We start from the raw sequence: 19,840 nt of genomic DNA, 5'->3' as shown, positions 1-19,840 counted from the left end.
GAGGATTATATTTGTCAAAGACACTCCAACGTTCAAATTAATCTTTCATGAAAAATAAATGTATAATTAATGAAAAATATAATTAAAAGTATTTTGATTATTGTGCTTTTATAATATTGGTGTTTATGACCATTACCTAGATGATCTTAAACTTAGGTCAATGACTTATTTACCTTAATAGAGCGTGAGTGTTCGATTATATTATAATAATAATGGTAAGATAGTCGGTATTGGTTTTGGTAAACAGACATGTAATCAATTATAGTATCTAGTAGTAGTCACATACATGTAGACTGAACATATTTAGGTGTATGTACTTAAGACGTATTCAACCATGTAATATTTGTTGAATTATCCAAAAACAAGACTTATATACTGATATGATCAAGGAGAACTCAATTATATATCATACACATCTCATCTTCTAATCCAAATGAATTACATCTATTAGATTTTAGGAAATAAAATATATTCCTTGTTATCAATGTCTCTTTAAGTCAAATATATGTTGAAATTGCAAGTATCAAAAACCGCATGAAATTGCTACTAATTTCAATTATGTTATTTAGGAGATTAGTTTGTTAATATCTTTTATCTTTATAAACAAGTGGTTGTAACTTGTGTGCAAGGTCCTATTGACTCTCCCTTTGTGTCGACACCTTATGTCTTAGTTTCTTTCTCTTGTGAATACGAACCTACGTCCTAAAACAAGTTTGAAGTTATAAATTAAAGAGTGGTTATAATATTCTGAACCAAATTATGAATAAATTAGTGTTCCATCAACTTAATTATTTTAACCAATACATGTTTCATTTTGCTCCCCACTCTCTGTTGGGCCTCCACTCAAAGATTTATATTTTATCAGAACAAATCTGGTGAATCAATGATGACAGTATACAAACTTAACCGAAAATTGGAGAGATTGAAAATGAACCCTTGGAGTTGTAGCAAATGATTACAAAATTGAAAATGAATTAGCCACATTCTGTGATCCACGCATTTTCTTGTGTATTTCTTTCGGCGATTCAAACTGAAACATGTGAAGCCACTAAGCGTTTAACGGCTAAAATTATGGGGTTCTCTTAATTTACTGTAAAAATATAATGAAAACCACAACACACAGAAACTCTATACCTACCTATGTGGAAGAGTATGTTTTTTTTATATATATATATAAGGTTTTGACTTGGAGTCTTGCGTGTGTAAACAAAACTCCATTGTCTAACCATCTCATAAATATTTTTAATTGGCATAAAGTTGTCTCATAGAAAAATAAAGTTGACTCTCACAATAAAAAATATACATGATTCAAAAGAAAAATAATTAATGTATATGATACAAGAAAAACAGCTACGTGTTGTACTTTTTATATAACTTGTTTAACAAAAATGAATATCTTGTTTCAATAGTAAAAGGAGTCTCTCTGACTTAATTCATGCTTTCCAAATAAATAAAAAATGCACAACACAACCATTTCACATCATATGTGCTCTCAAAATGGCTAATTCTAGTCAAAATATAACAAAAAAATAATATATATAAAATAATTCATTAAATAAAAAGTGTCATTTGTGTGTATATATATATATATATATATATATATATATATATATATATATATATATATATATATATATATATATAATAGCAAACATATTATATTAACAGACTAAGAAGAAAAAATAATTATATATAATATTGATAACATCTGAAAACTAAATAATGTGTTATATATAATAATATTAATAACATATATAACATTTAATTATAGTATTTTTCAAGTTGAAAAATAAGTACAATAAAATGAAGGAACTTTGTGAATATATTAATATTGTATGCATAATATTTATAATATCTAATTATATCTTATTCTAATAAAGTAGATTATGTTGAAAAATATATATTAAAAAAATAAATAAAAAATCATAAAAATAAACTCGTTTTTTCATTATTACGTAAAGGAAATCTCATTTACTTAGTTGGCTTAATGAAATTAAAAGAACGCAGTCTAGATTTTTTTAATAATTTTTTTAACAATCTATTTTAATAAAAAAATTGTTTTAATTATAATTTTTGTTTTATAAGACTAAAATATGTGAAATAATTTTAAAAAATAAATAGAAATCAATTTGTTAACGTATTTTTTTTCTTTGAAATTAGTTGTTAATATATTCACACTCACTATTGGCTAAAACTAGTAATATATTGCCACAATCCATTAAGTAACGTGTGGTTACCATAACTATAAAAGCGTTCGTATTTTGATACCATAAGAAAAAAAAAACATCCCTTTGAAAACATAAAATATTCATGTTTTAATTATTATTTTTTATTTTTTTTAACTTAAAATACTACTATATATTATTATATTGTTAATTAGAATGAGTTATTAATTGTATTTTATTTTCTTTTAAAAAGGGGGAAAACTATTATTTTCCAAGCATATCCAAAAAGTGTATGGAGCAAATATTAATAAGTCAACTATTACATACAAATTGGATCTCATAATAAGAAAAACTGGTTGTAATGCATGCGCGGTCCCTAAAATAACACCGAGCAATGTATTCTCACCAAACAAAACGACAATAGCAACACAATAAATAGTGATTGCTTGGAAATGAGGATTTTAAAGAGGTGGGCACTTGTTTAGAAAAAATTGCAATGTAAATTGAAATTTTAGGAAGTATTCAACTAATCTTTAAAAAAAAGTATCATCCTCTGAATGTCCATATCATGGTGGGAATGAAATAATACAAATTCAATAGTATAACTAAAATAACTAAAGAGATTAACCATGGTAGACTAAAAACCAGAAAATTTAGGAATCTAATAAGGTGCACTTTTTTTGTCCATTTGGAGAAACACCTCAACTGCTTGTGGTAAAAGCTTCAAAATAAGTCTCAAATGGAACCCAAGTTCACTGTTCACCAAATTGTTAATATAATTTATTATTGTTGTTGTTCCTCATATATTTTAGAAAATTATTTCAGTTATTGATATTTGCTATTGTTATGTTGTTTTTTCCCCACCATTCAGAGTAGTGGTCACGAAGTGAGAATGCTTCATTTGTAATTCCCTCCGTTCGGCAAACATGGTGAGTGTAACACAGTTGCGGATGAGAAAACAAATGTCATTATTAGCAAATTAAATATTACACAACTAAAGCCTTGTGAGTCAATGATCGTAATATCGTTCTCAAGTCAAGTGGTTCTTTTAGATATTCTATTCTTTTGACAGATTACGCATCAAATCAAACTTTGGTTTCAAACGGAGATGAATATTCGTGAGATAAGGTTTTATTGATTTTGCTGAATCCGATAGTCCAATTCTACCTACATCAACTCACGTTAACATTCCTTGACAAATGTGTATATGACTTTGGTGTTAGCATGCCACTGGTTCTCTAATGTTGTCACCGAAAAGAACAGCAATTACAATGGTGACGTTTGTAACTTTGTTTGCATTTCGGAGTGGAACTGTGGTCACGTTTGTGTGTGGTAACAAATAATTATCATCACAACATTGATGTTTGATCTGATCATTTTCGAACATGTTCCATTTGACTGTTTCCCAAACCCACCACTCATAAACTTCATTTTTTTTATTAATGTTTTATCGATGCTGCATGAAGTCATTTTTAAGATCATCTTACCACTTAATAAAATTTTGCTTGTATTTTTTGAAGGCTATCAAATCAGCCATCATATTCATTGCAGAAATTCGACCCCTTTTACATTATCGAGTGAAGGCTTTGCTTTTGTATCCAAACACTCTGAAAAATCACAATAAAAACAATAAGAAAAGTAGAAAAGACCAAAAAAAAAAAGTGGAACTGGACTTGAAGGATGGCCACATTATTACAGAATTTATTCAAAGGAAAAAGAAAAAAAAGGTAATGTTAATGTGAGCGACTTGAATTATGCTTTCTTTTCATAAGACTAAAGACTTTGAGCTTTAATATTTAGGACCAAATTAAATGTGGAATATTTTAAACCAATCTCATGCCAACTCAATGTAGGTTTAGTCAACAAAATTTGTTAACTCAAGAAAATGATTTTAAAGAACTTGAACTTCATTTTAGGAACATGAATTAAATTTGTTAACATATTGGATTGAATATTTCAAATATTACCAAAACTAAGAGAGAGAAAATATTTGATGAAGTGAAGGTAAAAGCACACTCCTAATCAATCACTAGTACAATAAAGAGAAAAGGCATCAGTTGTTTATGTTTATAGGCATCGGTTCTACAACTGAGGCATAGGTGGGCGAAGTAAAAAGGTTAAGTTTTATGCCTCGGTTATAGGCCGAGATAAAACAAGACAGGAATATGCCTCGATTCTTAGATAACCGAGGCAGTAACGTGGTTTTTTTTAAATTCTTTCAGACTTTAGACTCGGTTCATTCTGTCCAGAGAAGCAACAAACATCATGAGCTTTGTTTGATGGACATGTCAAGTTTTGTTGCTGCAATAAGGGAAAACAGCGGTCCATACTCAATCAGCAACACCGCGTCATCCATATCCAAAACCAGAGAAGCAAAATGTGTGTCACACAGCAAAGGGCATACCCAAATCATGAGCTTCTTCAAAACTTTTTCCTGAAGATGGACTTAAGCTGAAGCCTTTTAGATCAAATTTCTTCCTCTTCGCACATGGTGAAACAAAAAGCCAGGGTTTCTCTGTTCTTCCCCCAAAGGCGTGGTCAGAGGCCACTTATTCATGCAGTTCAGCTTCTTCGCGCCACCTGAACCGTCGACAGAAGCATCTCCGACCACCACCATTACGCCTCTATTAGCCGAGAGTGTGTCTCCCCCACGAAGCTTGCCAGCATCCACCATCAACCACTTCAAGAGCCACCTCCAAGTCTCCAGATCAGGCCGTTGTGTTCATATCCTCTGTCGTCCCCACCCTCCTCGCCACCGTCACTGACTTCCTCTGCTCCCCCTCCTTCCATGAATCCTCCGTCCTCGGATAGTTCTCCGCTCGTCACAGATCTGCCCTTCGCTCCTCCATGCGCGCAAATCTGCCCTCTGCCCCTCCATGCGCCCAGATCTGCCCTCCGCCCCTCCATGCGCCCAGATCTGCCCTCCTCCCCTCCATGCGCGCAGATCTGCCCTCTGTCACCTCCCTCCGTCGCCTCCTTCTAGCTTCCCCTCCCTTCGACAACACGCCCTTCTCGCACGCGCACACGCACAAGTATCGCACCTTCCAGTTCCACACCGAGGCCCAGTGGTTCGAGCCCCGTTCCCTCGACATCGTCAACATCGACCCTACCTTTCGCGACCACTACAGTGCTTTCAGCCTGACCTCCAGCCTCCCCGCACTCGACTGCAGGCTTCGTGGGTCCTCGATGGATGAAGCTGGCGACAAAAGGCTCACTCGGATGTTGAGGGGTTTGAGGTTCGGCAGTTGAGCAGAATGGTCAGGTCTGATGTTAGGAGCACCAAGGGTTTGGAGGAGTCGTATAAGAAAATGCTAGTTAAGATTCAGAATTTTATTGGCTTAGTATGCCTCAGTTAGAAGGCAAACCGAATCATAAATGCCTAATGACATCGGGTGGATGAAGACCGAAGCAATAGACTTTAATGGAGAGGGCTTTAATGCTTCGATTTCGTAAATAACCTAGGCAGTAGAGAGGATAGGCTTCGGTTTTCACTGAACCGAGGCGTATAAGTTTGTCTTAATTACAAAAATGTCACCGCATTTTAATATGTTTCGGTTAAACTGGGGCGTATTAAGCGCGTTAAAAGACTAATTTTTTACTAGTGAATCCATATCCATATCCTCTTTGTATACATTTTATGCTACATAATACCCATGATTTTTAAAATTGATATCACTTAAGTTATTGTGTTTGCTCAAACAAGGGATCTTCTTTTGTTTAGTAAAGATAGGTAGTTGAAACTCGATGATATAACTCCACAAACAGTCCAATAAATATCACATGTTTAAATATTAAATGGTGTTGTTGTAAAGGGTAAATTATGATATATGCATAGAATTTATTTATATATTTATGTTGTGTAGTGATATATAATGAAGTGATAGGAATTATGTATGTGATGATAAAAGATATAATGAGATTATTTGATATACCTGATATTGTATGGATGCTGAAACAACATTTTGACCTATTGTGCTACACATGAGATTGTGACTTTTTGTAATCATGGTAGAAAGTTAGAATGCTATTATGACCTATTTTTATATAGTGTGTACACTTTTATGATGACATCATGATCTACTGTAGATATATTATTATACAAATTATTATAAATATATTAATAATCTATATTACTATTGTGTATGTATTTTATGCAATAAACTACTTCAGATTTGAAAATCAAAATGACTTGAAATTGGTTAGGTATTAGCTTCACGTTAGTATACATTCAATATTAATCTTTCACGTTTGTATATATTCAATATTAATCTTTCAAAAAGCATAAGAATATACATATGATATGTGACTTGGATGTCCAAAAAAATAAAAATAAAAGTGAATATTTCTAGAAGGATAGGGCATAAAATTCTCTACTTTTTCCTTTTACAACATGATTAAAGAAAAGTGCTGCTATAAACAAACTGTGATAAGTAAAGTTACCTTATATTTTGCACAAGTGGGTCATCATAACCCGCCATGGCTTAGTGGAAAACATAATTAAGAATAGAAAACATCCAAGGTTAAGAGGAAAAACATACACCTACCCATATAGTACATATATTCTGCCATTCTATTTTTCTCCATTTACTTGCCAACTGGAATTAAAATTTGGTTCCTTAAGAAATATGGGGTGATAATTTATTCACTAGCTATTAAATTATTTGTGTAATTGTGATTAATTTATTTAATTATACAAGTTAAAATTAGTGCTTTAGTTATACTATATTAACATTTAAATTTGTTATTGGATATAGAATAAATAATACAATGTATATTTTTTCAATCAATTGGATTAAGTGATTCAATCTTCGAAATCAACAAAAGTTGTTTCATATTTCTAAAATTTACTTTTTTGAAAAAATGCTAATGAAAAAGTTAAACAATATTTTATTAAATAAGTCAAATGCATTCTATTTAAAGAATTAAAAAAAAAACTATTTTCAATGTGAAACTCAAAAATTAATGAAAGAAACATTTTAAAACACTTAAAGAACCAAAATATTTATCAATAGATAATTAGTCCGAGTGATACTACAGTAAATAAAATAAAATGTTATATTTAAGTCTTGTGAATAATTTTTTTTTAGGAAAAATTTCACTACAAATAACTGGTAAGTTTGTTAGCAAAAGAATAGTTATAAATAAGATCTGTAAATACTTTTCATATGATTAAATATAGTCGAAAGAGTTTGAAATATACTTTAACATATTATGAATACATGAATAATTTATTTTGAATATTGTACGACTTTAATCCATAGTTGGAGAATTTGGTGTTGGCATGGTCCATATTGGAGGCAGAATGAAAGTGGAATATTTGTCTGAAGAAAAAACCAATTTGAAAAATCTAAGAATGATGGAATTAAAGAAGAAGAAGTAATTGGTTGTTCATATGTCTCTTTTCTTACACACTACTTTTTGCTTAATCAATAAAAAAAGTTGATTGTGGTGCATATGCTTTGCCAAATTGCCATTTTCCTCTCAAACCACAAACCTATGATTCTACGAAACTTCTTCAACCACTGTCTAATATATATAAGGGGGACTTTCTTTTCACTATTTATGTTCTTACAACCTACTTTTTGATAATATTTTTTAAAAATAAAACAAGTTTATATTTTAAAACCATTTGGTTTGAATCTATCATATTCAAGTAAATTCACTATCATGTTTTTGTAATTTTAATTTTTTATAACATCCACAACATAAAATATAAATATTCACAAACATATAGATTTATATTGTCTAGGACTATATTGCACCAAAAATAAAAAATAAAATTTAAAACATTTAAAAAAATATATGTGTAAACATAGAAAACTCTTCTACATGGTTTGTAATTTTTGTTAGCTTGGATCCTCATACGTCAAAAGAAAACAAAAATATAACTAATCACACAACCACGTGCCTGAGATAAGCTAGTCAAACTAAAAAATATATAACAATAAATATTTCATCAACAATATTCGTTTCACTTCATCTATCATATATTAACACTATATATTTACACCATACAATTTCATTATAATATAGAGAAATAAAATATTTTGAATAGATTGAGAATGAATTGATTTTATATTATATATAAATTTTATAATTTTGAAATAATAAAATATTTATTTTTTATTTAATTTCAATTTTTTTCTTTAAACTTATAAAACAAAAACCTTTCAATTTTAATTATATGTTTTAAAATATTAATTTTATTGTCATTTCACTCATACTTTAGTAATTTCATTTGGTATTTGAATGAAAATGTTGTAACTTTATTCTCAAAATTAAAACAAAATAATTTCATTCTTATTGAACTTTATTACATACCTATGATATATATAGAGATATAGTGATTCGATAATTTAGAAAACAAACACAATCTGTTATAAGAAACAAATTATTGATATTAAGGATCGATTTATTAGGATTAAAACTAAAATCAATTAATATATAGAATTAACACCAATAGAAATAATATCTTAAACTTTCTAAAATATCTAAGTCGAAATCTAAAATTTCTTAAAATATATGAACATTTATCATTATCTCCTATCATTAACAAAATTCCATTCCATATCAACATTTCTATATTTTTCTCTTTATTAGTATATACCAAATTTTTATTTAAATTACACATTTATATTATAAAATAAGGTGAAAATTCATTCAATAAAGTTTTATAAATACATTAATAGAAACTATCAACACACATAACAATACTTTTTAATCATATTCATATTTAATGTGAAGTACTAAATAAAATATTATAATAATTTTAAAACGGATTATAAAATAACATAAAAAGGGTGAAAAAAATATAGTACAAAAGCTTTTAAAAAATGTTAAATAATAAGTCTTGTAAATTATATAATATCCTATTTTAGTACATAAAACTAATAAAATAAAATATTTTTATAAATATTAAAAACAAATAATTCATAGTATAGTATTAAGTATATTAATTATAATACAATTTTGTAAAAGATAGGACTCTAAAACTATTAAGTTTATACAACCACACTAAATCAATTATACTAAAAATAACAACTTATGCTCTCCTTATGTAACTCTAATTGCTAGCTCCTTATTCTTCATACACCCATAAGGTGATTATTGTAAAAGAAAGAGACAACTATAGAGAAGATAAACAAATACAAGAAGATAAACTAATTTATAAAACGAACATCATATATTAATAAAACATATTGCATCACAATGCAATGCACTCTAAAAAATCATAAATATATAAACCATATCATCAAAAAGACTCTTCTAAACTCAATTATATATCCGGATACATACACTTAGGCCTTGTTTTTTTGAGTGGATTTAAGGGAGTGGATTTGAGGGGATTGGAGAGGATTTGAAGATAAATTTTTTTGTCATTTATTTGAATGAATTTAGAGGTAAATAAGAGTGAATTTGGAAATAAAATTTGTGAGAATTAGTATAGAATTGTATTGACGTGACAAATTAAAAAAATTTATCTTCAAATCCTCTCAAATCCCCTCAAATCCACTCCCTCAAATCCACTCAAAAGAACAAGGCCTAAATGTTGGAAATCACTTAAGACATGCACTTGTTGTATTTCTATTTCTTTACAAAGCTATTATCAACGAGTTTCACCCGAGTACATACAACGCTAATCCACTTCACATATAATTATATAAAAACTCCCTTGAACAACATAATTACAGGATCATAGAACTAGAGAATGTGAAAAACAACAAAATAAAACACATAACATATTGGTACTCAATAGTAACAATCAGCGATAAAGCTCACAAGAACTCACTGTTAAAGAAGTATTTAGTGACACAAATTAGCGCTCATTTAGAGTTTTATTTAGACAAATTTCACAATAAAGACTTCTAAAATAAACTAAATAAAAAGCTTTTGCCGAAAAAAAAATAAAAATTTTCTCACATTTACTATTGAGCAACCATTTTTGCGAATGGTCTAGCACTGAGTGGTGGCTTTATACAATTGAGCGCTAGTTACATTGCAGGTGCAAAGCTATTTTCTCACTTTTTTGCTGAGTGACAAGAGTGTCTCGCTGAGCGAGCAAAAGTGAGAGAACTCTAGCGGTTAGTGACCAGACCTGGCGTTGAGCACTTGATAATGCTAATTTTTACCATTATTTAAGCATCAATTTAGTAGCAAAATCAACTCCTTTCTAACTTATAACTTGTTAAATCCTCTTCTTTTGTCTTGTTTTCTAAATAATTGTGTTTTTGGCTACTTTGATGTAATTTCATCAATAATTCCTTATTTTGTAGCTAATAATGAGCTTGGAAGAGTCTCCAACAATGTATAGAGCTGAACCAAAGCAAGCACATGCAGAAACGCTCGTCGACCAGCAAATGAACGCTCGTCACCCTGTGGACGACAGAGAGTACGCTCGCTCAAAGCGCAGTGGACGCTCGTCCAGCGAGAAGAAGTGCACGCTCGTCCTGCAAGCAGAAGTGGACGCCCGTCCAGCGAGAACGCGCAGTGGATGCTCGTCCAGCGAGCAGAAGAGGACGCTCGTCCAGCGAGGACGCGCAGTGGACGCTCGTCCAGCGAGCAGAAGAGGACGCTCGTCTAGAGAAGACGCTCAGTGGACGCTTGGCCAGGCAAAAGAGGACGCTCAGTGGACGCTCGGCCAGGCAGAAGAAGACGCTCATTGGACGCTCGGTCAGCTAGAAGTGGACGTTCGTCCAGAGATCAGTGGACGCTCGCCCATAGAGAGGAGGCGCAACTTTTCCAGATGGTCGCGCCCGGGCGCGATTTTTCCAGAGAGTTTCACGCCCGGGCGTGACAGAGAGGGCGCCCGGGCGTGACTTGTCCAGAGAGGCTCGCGCCCGGGCGCGATTGAGAGGGCACCGGGCGCGACTTTTGCTGATGTGTTAGATCGAGCTTATTTAACCCTAAAACGTGAAGGGGTTTGGGTCTTTGGTTCTTTGGAGGCGCGATTTCACGTCTAGAGCTCATGGAGGGCGCGAGGAGCTTGTGGGAACATCTCCTCCTCTTCCTTTGGGTCTCCTTCTTCTTCCATCTTCCATGTTTGTAAGCTTTAGGGTTCTCCATGGAAATGGAGAGCCAAATTCATCTTGTTAGGGATAGATGTAGCCCTTGAAATCTTGTGTAATTGTTGAATGATTTGAATATATATATGCGTTTTCTATCAATTGCTAGTATTCTTGTTTCCGATCTTAAAGCTTGCATGTAATGGGGACGTTCATGACTTGATTTTGGGGTTTCATGGGTTATGGGGACGTAAGATGGAACCCAGAACTGAAATAAGAGTCCTTGTGGTTCATTGATTCTAGGGATGGAAGATGATTCACATGTTATCTTAGATCCTAGTTCTTAATACGGGTTTGCTTGTTAGATTGTCTAAGGGATTGGAGTTTGATAAGGAAAACCTAGGCTCTTTCACCTAAGGGATTAGGGCTAGAGTGTTTTAGTGGATTGACTTTAGTAAATTGATAGAGAGGAGATAAAATTGGTTTTACACAAGAGTGCATTGGTGAAAACTAACCTTAACAATGTCATTTCATACCATTTCTAGTCTTTTCCATTTCCAAGTGTCTTCAATACCAAAGTCCAAACTTGCAATTACTTGTGAATTTATGTTTCTGCACTTGTTTATAAATTGATGTTATGTTCTTGAGTCTAGATGAGTTGTTAATCGCACAATTCTTTAGTATTACGAGTCTCTTGGGAAAACGATACTTGGACTTACCATTTTATATTACTTGAAGCGATTTGGTACACTTGTCGAAAACGCCCAACAACACTCTCTTTTGCTAGAGCTTCTACGTTGAGTGTTGCTCTAAACGCTAGTGCAATTTTCTGTGGTTTTTTGGTTCTTATTAGTTTGAATGGGTTGCTCTTAATCTTATGCAGGTTTATGGTGGAAACTGTGATGCTTATGGATCTGTTATATGGTTGAGTATGAATGATGTATGTGTTGAAGAAATTTTCAAGGAGAAGTTCTTCTAATGGGTTCAAGTAGTGTAAGTATGTATGTAGGGATTCCACATTGGGAGTTATCATGACGCTTTAATAATCATTCAATCTCAAGTAGATAATTGTGGTGTATGTGGTGAAAGGAACAGAAAGTCCTAGTCTAGGAGTTTTACCTTGACCATAGGTGGTTGACAGACTAACCTTGTGGGTGATAGCTTGGGTGGGCAAGCTGTTCCACCACCACAAGAGTAGAACTCTCGGAGTTTAACACCAATACATGGATATGTATGGTAAGATCTAGAATGAATGGTTGTATGCTTTAGGATTTGGTTAATATAACTTATATATATATATATATATATATATATATATATATATATATATATATATATATATATATATATATATATATATATGTGTGTGTGTGTGTGTGTGTGTGTGTGTGTGTATTAACATCTATGTTTCTATTATATGATAACTATTTTGGTACATTAGCTTATCCTTTCTTTTCTATTTGTTTGTCTTTGTGTTTATTTTTGTTTGTGATGATCATCTTAATGGTGTGAGCAAATTAAGATGTTCTAATTGATCTAATGCAGGATGAGAGTGGTGTTAGCTTAGAAGCAAATAATTTTGATTTCCTATTTTATCAGTTTTGGAAATAAGTATTATGTTTTGATTTAGTGTAATACTACTTTTAAGTGTATAAGACTTTGTACAGATACGCATATTGATAATATAATTATGCTTGAGATAATTGTAATAGTCTTATATACATATTTTATTTGATTTTTTTTTTGTTCTTTCATTATTTTATGTGTGATGTCTCTTTTAGTAGTTGTATGGACAATGGCCATTTATTACCTGAGGAAAAAAGAATTTCAAATCTTGAATGAAACGAAGAGAAGTGAAAATGACATCGTTCCCATCCACTATTTATACAAAAAATTTTGTAACCGTTGAAGGCATCCGTGCCGTCCAGATCCAACGCGACCAACGCTCCAGATTTGAAGTCGTTTCCCCTTCCGCCAGTGTGGACGCACCACGTGTTTTCCCGCCAAAAGTCCAAACTCAAAAGCCCACCAGATCCGGCCCAACTACGGACCGCTAGCCCACGCCACGCCGCACTCGAAGTCCTACGTGCACTAGGGCTTGGGGGCTTGTGTACCAGCAGGGACCGGACGCCGTACGGAAGGATATCCACGTCATTGGACCACCAAACGGACCGGCCGCCCATATCACCGTATGGGACCCAGGAAACTACCCTTCTACTTAATGTTGGGAAGGGCTATACATGGTAGGGCGGACGCCTGTATGCCCATAATCAAGACTCGCTCGAAGTCGGCCGCCCAGGCCGTGGACCCGTCAGGGCCGGCCGGTCATGAGGATAAGTTCCGCGATGATGGTCGGCCGCGTTACTAATCAACTTAGCTTAAGGTAAGTAGGGGTTAAAAGCTATTGGGCTGAATTGGGCCGTGATTAACTTTTCACTAATCCCAAGCCCATAACGAAAACTATAAATACAGATCCAGGGTGAGTGGTAGATAGGTTGCATTTACTGCACATTTATTACTGTCTGATAAAATTTATTGATAAGTTTTGTAAATAATTTTGTTTTACCAACAAATTTTTGTAATTACTAATAAATTTTGATAGTCACTATACATATTTTCTTGTATTAATAATATGTAGAATTTATACAAAGTTTTTTATAAGGTGAGAAGATAATAAAAAGGTGAGCAACTTCAATCATTTTGATTTTGAAGTATAACTATACATGTGTGTATGAAGGTTTACTTAATTAAAGAATAAGTTAAAACTTGCATATTAATGTAAGCGTGGTAACTTATAATAAAATAATGCTTAAATGACATTAATATCTAGTTAGGTTTCCTTATAGCACATAAATTTCTTTCAATAGAATCATTAGATATTAACCATTCATCAAAATGCAAATAAAGATAACATAAACATAAGAACTTTTTTCTTAAATTAAATTATAAAATAAGTTTGACAACTTTGAGTTGAACATAATATAATGTAATATATTAGTTTTACCGGTTAAATAGAAAATTATTATATATATATATATATATATATATATATATATATATATATATATATATATATATATATATAAGTGTTAAATTAAAATAGATTTTATAAATAAATATTTTAATGTTCATAAATTTATTATGATTATTATATGATGTACATAAGTTTTGTTATAAAATAAAAGGTTTTATTATAGTTAAAAAGTTAAAATTTAAAAAATATTAAGATAAATTTGGGTTGGTATGAATCAAAACATGAATATATACTAATACTAAGTCTATTTTCTAATTTAAATTTGTTCAAATAAGCTTCATATCAGACTGAATTGACACATTGAAATGAATCATATTACCCAAAATAAATACATTCACGAAATGAAATTAGTGCTGCTAAAAATAAAGATTAAAATTATTTTCACCATGTTATATATAAATATTTTCAGAAGGAGGTGAAATACACATAATATCATATATTTTTTAATTGTTAAAAAAAACAAAATAACTCCTAATTTATTGTGCTTCTTTTTTTTAACACTTGTACTATCAACTTCTTTATTATTATAAGGTAAATTAGAATTGCTAAATTACAAATAAAATATGCAAAGTAAATATATTATCAATATATTTTATCCAATGGTAGAAAGTATAAGGTTAGCAGTCTCATACCTATTATGAAAATAGGGTCTCTACAAAATAGGAGTGTGAAAATGGTAATACTCTATTCGTCCATTTTGTTCATTCTTTTTCTGTTTTTATTGATGCTAAAGTTAGCCCAAATTTCAACTACAGACAGGGCTGTAATTATCACAACCTACAGATAAATACTTTATGCACCCCCATATTTTTTGTTCTGCACCAAAATTAATATTAATCCCATTTGCCCCTTTTCGATTCTGCATTCTGTAAGGAAAAAATAACTTATAATTTGTGTACACTGGAATCCAAAAATAACTAACGAATTACACCATTTATAAATATTTTTTAAGAAAAACTTTTTGATTGCACAATTTAGAAGGAAGAAAAAACTTTTAAATTGTACAATTTAGAAAACAAAAATAATTTTTGGACTGTGCAATTAAAAAGAAAATACTTTCATACTCTATAATCTAAAAGTAAAAAATTATTTTAATAATTTTATAATCTGAAAGCTATTTTTTTTCAATCCCGTCTCTAATTCTTTTATATTCAACAAAATTATAAAAAAGATTATGTCTAATTATGTATCTGGTAAGGAACTTATCATGATTTTTTTGATTGATTTTTCATGTTCAAGCTTTCTTTCTTAATAAAGATTCATATACACATCTAAATCTGTAATACTTCTATCTGCATTTGTAATACTTCTATCTGCATTGACATGTCAACTTAAATGTAAAGTTTCATAATTATTTTTAGTAATAGGTGTTTTTCAACTTTGTAGTTTTATTACAATAATTATATGCAACATTTTCATTTTTGAAAAAATTTCAAACATTTGAGACTTCTTTTTTATTTGGAATAGCACTTTCAGATGGACCAAGAGTTTAATATACAATATCATCAACTAAAATCAAAGGGTAGGGTTATTTTTAAAGTAGTCCATATTTAAAAATTATTGCATGTTGTTTGACAAATTTAAGACCAAAGAAAAAGAACAACAAAATATATCCAATAATACATCCAAATCTTGTTATTAAATAAATATTGCTTGTATTCACTTTTGTGTTAAAATATGAAGTGAAAAACATTATCACAATTTTTAACATAATTATCAAGTAAAACAATATATTGATAATAAATAGAGAAAAAAAAAACCAAACTCCCTAGTTCATAAAACCAAAGTCGGTGTAGAAGTAAATGCAAGTAGTTGCAATTAATAGATTAAACTAAAAAATAGGAATTTGACATGGTAGAACTAGGAATTTGGCATGAAGAAACTAAAAGTACCAAAAGTGAACCTATCTCGAAGATTACCGAGATTGTCCCAACACAGACTTTATTAGGACTACTAATTATGAAAATTACTTTCAAATCAAATCAAGTAGTAGCTCTGTACATTTCTAGGACTGTCTCAAAGGAAAACTATCCTGTTAACATAAGGTAGTTTGTTTAGAAGCTGGATATAAAAAAATTCATTTGAGATCATAGACCAGATCGATAATATATATTTATATAAAATTTTATTTTTCTTACATTATACTCAAGTTTATTTTTTTCTTCTTCCACTTATTTAAGAGACATCATTATATACATTTGAGTGAGATAGCTAGGCAAGTTGTAGGCTCTCTCATGCTGGTATTGCTCACACTTACTTTTTCTATTAAGACTTTGAGTTCAAAAATAAAATGACAGGTCTACCAATAAAGGAGGGACTGTACATATTATTTTACGATTAATATATAAAAGAATAAAAATATATTTTTAAAAGAAGTATTTTAAAATTTATGTAAACTGAATGGTTTAATCCATGATAATAGTTGTACTAATATTTTTAAGATAACATAAAAAAATGAACTGTGCCAACCGTTTCATTTAAAAGGGTGAGACAAGGTAAAGTGGAAGAAGCAGATTAGTATCTGAGCGTTGTTAATTTGTCATCATTAAAATGAAATATTTTATCTTCTTATTTCAAGAATCCCATGGGAAAGCAACTGATGTACATTAAAAATTTTATGTTATTTTTACCGCTTAGTTGTGTTTAATTTATCCACTGTCAAGGAATAAAATTTATTTAGTGACAGAGAATATACTATTAATAAACCCATGGTAGAGATCTCCCTAACTAATTCCTACTTTCGTAATCAATAAAGCCATTATCAACTCATACAAGAATGCTATCAAATTTCATTGGCCAAATAAAATATGTCTTACACCATCTCACGTCATTTCTGTAAAAGCCAGTGAGATGATAAAATAGTGTAAAATAATATTATAAACATGTTGAAAAATCTTAGAATAAAAAAAAAAAACACTTAGAACATTTAATTCATAAATCACGAATCAACTAACCAAATTATAGCATTAAAGGACCAAGTACACGAACATCGTAATTTTTTCATAGATAACTTATCCAAAGTTTATCGCAAAAGTCTTCCAACGAAAACATCTATGATAATATATCGAGTCTACAAAACTAACAAAATACGAAAGTAAATCTAGAAAAGACGAGAGAAGAGAATATTTTGCAAGTTTCGGAGAAGAGAAACCGATGTTTAAAAGTCATCATGCAAAAACCTTTATATGAAGACAATAAAATCTCAAATATTTCAGAAATAGAAAAACAATTGGTAACACTTAAACAGGACAACTTTATGTTTGACTATAAAAAATATATAAATGGTATATTTTTTTTATTCAATACTAAGTTATAATCATATAAATATTAAAATGAATTATCAAATAACAACTATAGTAGAATGTGACATGTACGAAAACGAGAACAATATCTACATATTTATCAGTCTCACATTAGCTAACAAAGGATGATAATAATATTTATTATTACTATCAACAAAAAAACAGAGAACTATTCCAGTTATGAAAAGAATTACAAGATTGGAGTTCATTTATGAACAATTGCAGAAACAGAGGAACAAGAAACAGAGACTAATAAGTCAAACTCAACAGCTGTTCTAGATATTCAGCACCCAAATCCTCGAACACCAGCACATTCTGCGAAGTGGTGCAGAATTCCAACTGCTCCCTGCCATCGCTTTTGCTTTTCTTCTTCTTCGAACTCGACTTTTTCCTCATAGTGTGTTTTCTCTTGAGAGCCAAAACAGGGGAAGAACCTTCCTCCCAAGGCTTACTCGGCATGTCTTTCAGGGACTCTCTCACCACTTCCACCGGGAAATTCAGCACCGCTAAAGACCCCCTCGTCGAGAACGCCGCCTGGTCGTAAGCCAGAGCCGCCGCTTCCGCCGTGTCGAACGTTCCAATCCACACCCGAACGCCGTTTCGAGTCGAATCCCTTATCTCGGCCGCGAACTTCCCCCACGGCCTCTTTCTCACTCCTCTGTACATCCTACCCTCCTTCACCGGCACCGGCGCCGCCACCGGCTCTGTTTCTTTGGATACGTCTTCGTAGGTTGTGTTGTCGGACGATACTTCGTGTAACTCAACGCTTCCCACAGAACCGGAAACGTTGGACGCCGAAGATGATTCCTTGGTTTGGTCGTAGCTGAAGTTGAAGATGTCGTCAAAATTGTAGTCCCAGGAAAAAGGGTCGCCAGCGTTTTCGAAGAAGTTAAGGTTTTGGTTTGGAAAAAGATGATAATCAAAATCTAAATCCAAAGGCAAATCCATGTGATAAAATGAAGGTGCAGAGAGAGAATTTAGAAGTTGGAATTTTTTTTTTGAAATGGTAGCTAGTTAAGTGTGACTAAAATTGTGGTTGGATTGGAGTGTGAGTGAACGTATCTAAGGGGTTGCATTGGGCTCCCTTTTATATCCTTAGAAAAGAAGGAGGAAGGAAAAGGACTAGAAAATCGTTGATGGAAAATCATTGGAATTAAAAATTAATAAGTTAGTTATAATGAATAGGGAAGTTTATATTGTTGGACAAGGAGGATGAATTTATCACCATTTGCTTCTATTAAAATAACACCTATAGTGCCTAATTTTGTACTAAATCACTTTGCCTCCATGAAAAAGGATAAGTATATTAACTATTTTTGGCACGTGAGTCAAACTTATAATCAAGCCACGTGGCCAACTCCTCCAATGGAAAATCAGGTACCACTGAGCTGTCTTCAGAATTTGGAGCGAAATCATATGGATACATTATTTTAATATTTCTCTTGTATCATCTTTTATGGTACACTACATCAATTTATCAAATTAAGTATATTTCCTTTTAGCAGCTAATTTTGTCAATATTTTTCTAAAAACATATAAGATACTAAAGTAATAATTTGTTCAAATATAATTTATTTTCTTAAAATTTTAAAAGTATTGTGGTTAATTAATTATTGTATACATACCAAACGCAACCCCATACGCACACGCACGACAGTTTTAGCAAAGGAATTGCGTCAGCATCAGTGACCGTGTCCACATGTCGCATACAACACCCTACATTTCATTCATTTCTCCGCCTTGAATAGAATTATTTTTAAAATATTAATAGAATGATATATCATAAAGATAAAAAAGTTACAAAAAAAAATAATTTTCTGTACTTTTACATAGATAAAGAAAATAAAAAATAAAATAATGTTAACGTATAAATTGTAAATTAATTTCTAGTGACATATACGAATATGCAAATAACTAATTCTTCGCTCCCTCTACAGTATTCCAAGTGCCCTGGAGAGTCTCGTTCCTTGTTTTTTTAATGAAATTGTTGATAATGTCTTGTACTTATACACTGAAAATAATAATATTTTAATCATACTTTTAAAAATAGCATTTATTTTTGTTGTCGTTTTTTGGGGTAGATTCAGTGTTGTCGTTTCTTTCAGGTACTAACTATTCCTTTACATATTTTGCCCATGTACTCGGATACCTGTTTTTTTCAATTACTATTTAAATGTGGATAACATTAATGCTAAATATGAGGGTAAGAAAAAAATTTAATCCTATAAATATTTTTCTCATCCTTAATTCTTCGTATAGCTAATATAGAACAAGACAAAGCGAGAAATAATAATAATAATATCTCGAAACATCGATTGTTTCAATTAGACAAAAGTT

General features: G+C 31.3%; 1 protein-coding gene across 1 annotated transcript; it reads right to left on the bottom strand.

The window, feature by feature from the left end:
- Nucleotides 1–17,619: 17,619 nt before the first annotated feature.
- On the bottom strand, nt 17,620–18,573 carry LOC108347960 (ethylene-response factor C3). Its single transcript, XM_017587428.2, has one exon. It carries the CDS (start codon nt 18,449–18,451, stop codon nt 17,753–17,755), a length of 699 nt encoding a protein of 232 aa, XP_017442917.1. The 5' UTR covers nt 18,452–18,573; the 3' UTR covers nt 17,620–17,752.
- Nucleotides 18,574–19,840: the final 1,267 nt, after the last annotated feature.

The sequence above is a fragment of the Vigna angularis genome, chromosome 2, assembly GCF_016808095.1.
Source record: "Vigna angularis cultivar LongXiaoDou No.4 chromosome 2, ASM1680809v1, whole genome shotgun sequence".
Lineage (NCBI taxonomy): Eukaryota > Viridiplantae > Streptophyta > Magnoliopsida > Fabales > Fabaceae > Vigna > Vigna angularis.
The sequence above is the reverse complement of the archived record's forward strand: the minus strand, read 5'-3'. Positions and strand labels throughout refer to the sequence as shown.

What these genes read in the sequence shown, in the direction of transcription:
- LOC108347960 (XM_017587428.2), bottom strand. Translation starts at nt 18,451, where the DNA reads ATGGATTTGCCTTTGGATTTAGATTTTGATTATCATCTTTTTCCAAAC.